An 8,738-nucleotide genomic window follows, 5' to 3' on the forward strand; every position below is an offset into this window, starting at 1 on the left:
AGCCGAACGTGCTCTCGCTAATGAGGTGGCAAAAATCAAATTTGATGAGATCCATTCATCATTGACTCAGCTTTTACAAGATCGGGCTCGTAGCCGTTCCCCTTCGCAAGAGCACACCTATGGTTCGAACTCGGAGGCTGACTGGCAAACTCGTGTGGGGTTGAATCAGAGGGTGAATTTTGATCTTCCCAAATTCGATGGTTCAAATGCATTGGGGTGGATCTTCTCCATGGATCAGTACTTCAATTTTTTTAGGATACCAGAGGAAGAGCTAATTGGCATCACTGCAATTCACATGGTAGGACCAGCGATCCCTTGGTTCCAAATGTCTCAGCGCACAGCTCAATTTCGTTCATGGAATCAACTGAAGAGAGCTCTAAAACTGGAATTCGGGTCTTCTCTCTTTGAATCACTCAGGGAACTCTTATTCAAATTACAACAAATGGCTACAGTAGGCGAGTATTATGTTGAATTTGTCTCTGGCCAATCGTACTAGTATAGAGCTAACTGAGGCCTTGCGCGATTGTTTCATTAGTGGATTACGACAGGAGATTCACCATGAGGTTAAGGCTCAGTGCCTGCCATCACTGATGCGCACACTCACCTTAGCCCGCTTCTATGAGGATAAGTTTGTGACAATGCCAAGAGCCACTACGAGACCTGCCAACTATCACGCATCCCGCCAACTCTGGCTCTGCCTCGGGTTCCAACGCGTAGTACCTTGCCACTTTTGTTACTATCTCCGCCACAGCATCCGATACAATCACCTACCAAATCCCCTATTCTCCATCTAAGTCCCACAGAGATGCAGAGTAGGCATGACAAAGGGTTATATTACTGGTGCGATGAAAGGTTTTTGGCTTCTCATCGTTGCTCAAATTGTCAGCTCATGATTTTGTAATTAGATCAAGATGAGGATCTTCCAGTTGCGAACATGCTGGTAGAGGTTCCAACTTCTGACGATACTATGGCACAGTTGGAACAACTAGTATTGGAGCATCACCTTTCCTACTGGCCCTGCTACTATTAGAATGACAACTTCGATTAATGGACTGCCGATTCAAGTGCTTTTAGATGGGGGAAGCTCTGATATCTTTATTCAACCCCGAATAGCAAACTTTCTAAACCTGGCTGTCAAACCTGCTTCAGGATTTAAGGTGATCGTGGGTAACTTCGACGTTAAGACAGTGGAGGGGCGAATCCCTTCCTTGGAGGCGGATTTTCGCGGCTATGCTGTGATTGTTCCTGATGTATATGTCCTTAATGTTGCTGGGGGTGATCTGGTATTGGGCACTACATGGTTGAAGCGTCTTCGAGCTCACATAGTCGACTATGACGCGGTTTTCATTAAGTTTTTGTATGAAGAAAAGTTTCTCACAGTTTATGGTGACAAAAATCCCACACTTATACAAACACAATATCATCACATTAGAAGATTCGTGAATACTGATGCTATAGTAGAATGCTTGACATTGCAGGTCCAACATGCTAATCAAGAGGAGAAAAGTGGCTTGAAATTGCCTAGTGACATGCAACTTGACTTAGCAGCCTTACTGTATTCACATGCTGCTGTATTAGATACACCTTTGGGCCTACCTCCTCTAAGATCCCATGATCATGCCATTCTGTTGGTTAAGGGTGCTGAACTTGTTAAGGCAAGAGCCTATAGATATTCCCACAATCAAAAGGCAGAAATTGAACTTATGATGCAAGATATGTTGAAGGAAGGCATTATACATCCTAGCCCATTGGTGAAAAAGAAAGATAGATCATGGTGCTTTTGTATCAATTATCGTGCCTTGAACAGAATCACAATTAAGGACAATTTCCCTATCCCAACGATAGATGAATTATTGGACGAATTGTTCGGAGCTACTGTGTTTTTGAAGCTGGATTTGCGTTCCGAATATCATCAAATTCGGGTTAGACTAGAAGATTACTTTAAGAAGGCTTTCCGGACCCACCAAAGCCTCTACGAATGGTTGGTCACGCCCTTCGGTCTAACAAACACTCTGGCTATATTTCAAAGTCTTATGAATAATGTTTTTTGTCCTTACTTGAGGAAATTCGTGCTGGTTTTCTTCGATGATATTTAATATATAGTTCAACATGGGAGGCTCATTTGCATCATTTGAAGCTGGTGTTGCAGCTTCTTCAGTAAGAATGCTTGTTTGCAAAATTCTCAAAATGTCTTTTTAGGGTGTCTACGGTGGATTATTTGGGTCACACAATCTTAGGGGATGGAGTTCACATGGAACTGAAAAAGGTTCGTGCAATCAATGAGTGGCCAACAACTTCTAATCCTAAATAGCTTTGAGAATTTTTGGGATTGACTGGATATTATCGACAATTTATTTAGGGATATACTTCTTTAGCAGCCTCTTTAACTGATTTATTAAAGAAAGACGCATTTGATTGGACTTCTCTTACAGCTCAAGCCATTGAGAAACTCAAAGTGGCCATCTCTTCAAGACTATTTTGGCGTTGCCAAACTTTGATCTGCCCTTTGAACTAGAAACTGATGCTTCAGGTATAGGAATAGATGCAGTACTCTCACAAGGCAAACATCCTATTGCTTTTTTCTCCAAGAAGCTGTCCCCATTGATGCAAAGGCAGTCAACATATGTTAGGGAATTTTATGCAATTACTGAAGCCGTGGTAAAATTTTGCCACTATTTGCTTAGTAAGAAATTTGTGATCCGAACTGATCAAAGGAGTCTCAAGTCCTTGCTAGAACAAGATCTGCATACACCTGAGCAACACAAGTGACTCTATAAGCTGCTGAATTTTGATTTTGAAATTCAGTATAAACCAGCACCAGAGAATATCCCTATTGATGCTCTTTCGTGTTGCTATTTTGGGGCTTGGTCTACACCTAAGTTTGATTGGTTGAAGATTTTAAATCAAGAGGTTGAAGTAGATGCAGCACTATAAGAGATTCTGCGACAATGCCATACTAATTTTCTGAGTGATCATAATTATTCTTTGAAGAATGGGGAGCTTCTTTGGCGTAACTAGGTAGTTGTGCCTGCCAACAGCAATTTAATTCAAGTAATTCTCAAGGAATATCATGACGGTATACTAGGAGGTCATGCTGGGATAGCTAAGACAGTTGAGCGTATTTGTTCCTCCTTTTATTGGCCAAATATGCAGCGCGATATATGCCGCTATGTTCTTTCCTACTCCATTTGCCAGCGAGCTAAGGTGGATACCAAGTTGTCGGTTGGGCTGCTACAACCACTACTAATTCCGTCACAAGTTTGGGAGGATATAGTCATGGACTTTATTGTGGCTCTGCCTCCAGCTAATGGCTACTCGGTTATCATGGTAATCATTGACCGTTTGACAAAATTCTCCCATTTTATTTCACATAAGTATGATTTCTCTAGCAGGACAATGGCTGAAGCATTTATCATGAATATAGTGAAGATTCATGGGTTTTCAAAATCAATTGTATCAGAAATGGACAAGGTTTTCATGAGTAACTTTTGGCAATAACTATTCAAACTTCAAGGTACGACACTGGCAATGAGCTCGGCCTACCACCCTTAGTCCGATGGCCAAAGTGAAGTTCTCAACAAATCCCTTGAGATGTATTTGCATTGCCTCTGTTCCAATCAACCTCAGAGATGGTTGGAGATGCTTTCTTGGCCCAATATTGGTATAATACATCCTTCCATAGTAACATAAAGATGACTCCATTTAAAGCCTTGTTTGACCGTAACCCCCAGCTCTTGTGAGCTATGAATTCTCCGTCGAGGATGAACCTTCACTACAGGAATTGTTATTATAGCGGAACAAGCTTTTAGATTTTTTCAAGATGCACTTGTCGTGTGAACAACATTTTATGCAGCAATTTGCTAATTGTCATTGTCGTTAGGAAGAGTTTGTTGAAGGCGAATTGGTGCTGGTCAAGTTGCAGCCTTATCGGCAACACTCGGTGGCCTTACGAAAAAACCGAAAATTGGGAATGCGCTACTATGGACCCTTCCTGATCAAGAAAAAGCTAAGTGATGTCGCATATAAGTTGGACTTGCCACCGGTGGTGAAGATTCAGGATGCTTTTCACATTTCTGCTTTAAAGAAGTTTCGTGGAGAGCCAAACCCTCCATACTTGCCACTACCACTTCAGTCCAATGAGGTTGGTCCCACATTATAGCCACATGCAATACTTGAGGCACGAACAATAATCAAGGATGGTCACGAGAACTATGAGATCTTGGTCCAATAGGGTGAAGGGAAGGCGTGTATCTCAACTTAGGAGAATGCTGACACTTTTGTCAGAGTTTTTTCTCAATTCAGCCTTGAGGACAAGGTTGTTCTCAATGGGAAGGGTGATGTTACGTGTATGAATAAAGGAGCAGCACCCATAGCAGACCACGTAAAACAAAAGGATGATGGAATGGTGAATGCAAGTATTTCAATTGGAAAAAAGTTAGTTACAGAAAAAGAGATATGTGGAGAATGACCCGCTGCATCGAGGACCAAGAAGAAGTGAGAGAATTAGAACTACAAATACTCGCTTGGAAAGCTATGAGAGGGCAGCATGATGTGGTACTCCTTTTCTCCTGATATTTTTGATGTGCTTTCTTCTCTCTCAACTCTTTATTCTCTTCTTAATTCATTATCCAGCACTCATAATTGACTATATGGCTTGACTTCACAACTATTCCTTTGGTTTTACAATTTCTATCAATATATTTTTCTTGTTCTGTATTCTTCTTCCAATTACTTCTTAATTATATGTCGATGTTACATTGACTGAAAATTTTGAATATTCATACATTATACGATATTATTAATTCATATCAATATATATACGTCCTCCTTAAGTTAAAAAATATAAAACGAGACACGTCAATGATCAGGTTAAGTTTCCAAAATTATACTGAATAATACATGTACCTTGTCGCTTTCTATACAAAAGTGTCAGTTTATTGTAGGGGTGTCCATAGATCAGATCGTATCCGCAGATCCGCGGTAAATATCCGTATCCGATCCGCACCCTTTGCAGATCAGATCGGGGATATCTGCTCTACATCCGCGTATCCGATCCGCAGATCCACAGATCCGCACTATAATAAATAAAAAAAATAAATATATATGTTTGGTATTATATTTATTTGTTTGCATGTTTTAGTTAGTAATTATTATTCATATATTGTATTATTTTATTTTTGTTATTTAGAGAGAGTTTGATTAAAAATATTTTAGGAATAAATAAGTTTAAAAGTATGAAAGAAATATTTTTATCGAATTATTTTACATAGAAATATGATTAAAAAGAGAAGGTTTAATTATGCGGATATATCCGATATCGATCCGATCCGATCCGCAAATGTGCAGATCGGATCGGATATTTGCGGATCGGATCGGATCGGATCGGATCCGGCACTAAAAAGTGCGAATATCATATCCGATCCGATCCGATAGAAATTGTGCAGATCGAATCGAATTTTCGGCCATATCCGATCCGATCCGATCCGATCCGCGGACACCCCTAGTTTATTGTATTAATTATTAAACACTACATGCATCATGTAGTTTTTCTTTGTAGTAAACTGGTAATTATTATTATTTCTTGCCAAAAATACAAAAAGATGAATTATAACTTAATTTTAACATTGTATTTAACTAATAACCTTTTCTTTTTTACAAATGGAACACTATGCGATACCTAAAGTGTAGTGTTCTTTGTATTTTTGGATAGAATATGTACTACACCCAATGTATCGCTTTTCTGGACTAAATTTTAAAAATTAAAAAACTACATAGTATATGTCGTGTTCTTTGTATTTGACAATAACATAAATTCCAAACTTTACAGACTTGTAATACTTTTTAAAATTGTTTATTTTTATGATTAGATTTTTTTTTCTTTATATATGTGAATTAGTTGTTATTGTATTTTTTTATTTGTTTAATTTTTTTATTTTTATTCTTTTTAAGAAAGTGAAAACAAGAATAATTATATAAAGACGAAACAAGACGAAGAAGATGAAAAAAAAAGAAGAAAAAAAGACGACGACGATGATAAAGAAAAGGAATAATTGAGTTTTGACTTGTGTATAATTTATTAGAAAAATAGCACTAAAATTATTTTTGCTTGATAGAAAATTTTTGAATTAACACCAAAATTTTTTAACGATGACACATAAAATTTTTTAACTAATTAGAAGTTATCAAAAACAAAAAAAGCACCGAAATTTTTTAAAAATAGTATCGAAATTTCTTAATCCTGACGTTGAAATTTTTTCCAATATGTCTTCTTCTTTTACTTCTTTTTCTTCATATTTTATCTTTTTTTTTTCTCCTAATATGTTTTTTTTTTTCATGTTTTATTATTGATATAATCTTTACTCCTAGATCTTAAACAATAAACTGACTTGCAATGTAATGTCGAGATCAATTTAAATCATGTATTTATTGTGATAAAACTTATATGTTTTATATGACAAATTTGGTATTATTTTTATTTTATTTGTGTATTTCATATTAAAAAATCTGATGTCATTCTCATCATCATTATTTTTGTGTGCTGTTTTATTTATTCTTCTCTTTCTTGAAATTTTTAAAAATATACAAATAAATAAACAAACAAAAAAGTTGAATAAGAACAAAAATAATATATAAAAAAAAAAAAGAAGAACGATACCAATAATAATGATAATGGAAGAGAAGAAAAAAAACAAAAAACAAAAAAAAAAAAGAAAAATATATATGTGATGATTTAGTTAGACTTAATTAGTTACATAAAAAATTTAATTGTCTAGAATTACTAATTACTAAATTTGTGAGTTTTATTACATTACTATTGGCTATAATGATATTAACTCTAAAATCAATTTACGAGACTCTTTTTAGTATCGGAAAACAACTACTACTATGCATTAATTATATGAAGAATATATTGTTTCATATTGGTTTTTGAAATTATATTTGCGCCTCAATTTGATATTCAAAATTTTGATATATTCAATTTAATTTTCTAATTTAATATTTATGACTTACGTTAATTCTTGTTCTTAATTTTTGACATGAGTAAATAATTATTTTTAATTATAAAAAAAATTTGAATACTGACAAAATAAACCACAAAAAGATTAAACAAACTTTCTACCTATAAAAATATATTTTTTTGACAAAATAATTAATCGATAAATTTTTGTTGACTCTATTAAAAAAGTATATTAAATTCTTTAATTATGCTAAGGTCCAGGCCCAAATGAAAGATCCAATCAAAGGATTGGCTTTCACTCGACATCGACTTTCTCTCAAGAAGTCGGTCTTAACAACGACTTGATCTAAAGAAGTCGAGACGAATATTAGTTGGCAGATAACACTCATTCAAATTAGTAATTGCCCCTAAAATCTCTCAACCCACTTCCAGGAGGCATATCCCAACTTTCCTAAGATAAAGGGACGGTTATCCTCCTTTAAAGGAGAACTACTCCAACGGTGGTTATTGGTTCACCACTATAAATACACTGACACCCCTCGGGTATCACTAAGTCCCAATACTCTCTAGACCTGCTTACACCCTTCCTAACTTAAGCATCGGAGTATCTTTACAGGTACCACCCCCTCATTATCTCATACATACAAGTCGGACGGAGGCCCCAAGGCGTGACCCTGCTCGGAGGCTTTCTTCCGCAGATGATTGGGCCAACCCAGCAAGTCCAGCCCATTAATCTCCGGTTACCCACAGTAATATTGGCACCGTTGTCAGGGACCCGAGAGATCAACCAATAATGACGGACAATTCACCAGAAGATGGTCATACGCGTCCGATTCTGAGCAAGAGAATCTCGACGCTGGAAACAATGATGCGAATGTGGCCGCCCACCAAAGTGGCGCCGATCAGAACAGAGAGGGTACTTCAGGATTGAAAGATCCAAAAGCAAACTCTTCTGATGGGCGCGAGTCTGGAAAGGACGGACAACCCCATGCAACCGACTTCATGGGGCTATTCCACGGCCACCAAGGGCGTTTGGAACAACTGGAGCAGGAACTGGAACGACAGCGGGAGGCGGAGAGAAACTTGAGGAACGAGATAGCGTGACGAAAAGAGCTAGAAGAAAAGCTCTCAAGGCTGGAATTCGCCCTCAAAAGTCGGAACTCCTGCAACGACCGAGAAGATTCCCCCCTAGGAGGAGAAGATCCGTTTAGTGAGGACATAATGAGGGCAAAAGTTCCAAGAAACTTCAAAAGCCCTGATATGAACCTCTATGATAGAACCACTGATCCGAAGCATCATCTAAGCAACTTCAAAAGTCGGATGTATCTGGCTGACGCTTCTGATGCTACTCGTTGTAAAGCTTTCCCGACCACCTTGTCGAAAGCAGCAATGAAGTGGTTCGACAGCCTCCCTCCAAGGTCGGTCACTAGCTTCGAAGACCTCTCGCGGAAGTTCTTAATGCGGTTCTCCATCCAGAAAGATAAAGTAAAGCACGCAACGAGCCTCCTAGGGGTAAAACAGGAGGTCGGGGAGTCTTTACGGGACTACATGGAAAGATTCAACAAAGCATGTCTGGAGATTCAAGATCTGCCCACAAAAGCAGTTATCATGGGGCTAGTAAATGGACTTCGAGAAGGCCCCTTCTCCCAGTCCATATCTAAAAGGCACCCCACCTCCTTGAGCGATGTACAAGAAAGAGCTGAGAAGTACATCAACATGGAGGAAAATGCCAGATTGCGAGAACCGAGTTGGCAACCTGGGCACTCTAACTCATCAAATG

At 37.9% G+C, this 8,738-nt stretch overlaps 1 protein-coding gene across 1 annotated transcript; it reads left to right on the forward strand.

Moving 5' to 3' along the window:
- The first annotated feature begins 1,031 nt into the window (after positions 1-1,031).
- On the forward strand, positions 1,032-8,062 carry LOC140180186 (uncharacterized). The gene is made up of 8 exons (XM_072220612.1): positions 1,032-1,922; positions 2,104-2,157; positions 2,200-2,266; positions 2,531-2,658; positions 2,806-2,916; positions 3,019-3,471; positions 3,881-4,141; positions 7,730-8,062. Exons 1-8 carry the CDS (start codon positions 1,032-1,034, stop codon positions 8,060-8,062), a joined length of 2,298 nt encoding a protein of 765 aa, XP_072076713.1.
- Positions 8,063-8,738: the final 676 nt, after the last annotated feature.

Source organism: Arachis hypogaea, chromosome 16 (genome assembly GCF_003086295.3).
Source record: "Arachis hypogaea cultivar Tifrunner chromosome 16, arahy.Tifrunner.gnm2.J5K5, whole genome shotgun sequence".
Classification (NCBI taxonomy): domain Eukaryota; kingdom Viridiplantae; phylum Streptophyta; class Magnoliopsida; order Fabales; family Fabaceae; genus Arachis; species Arachis hypogaea.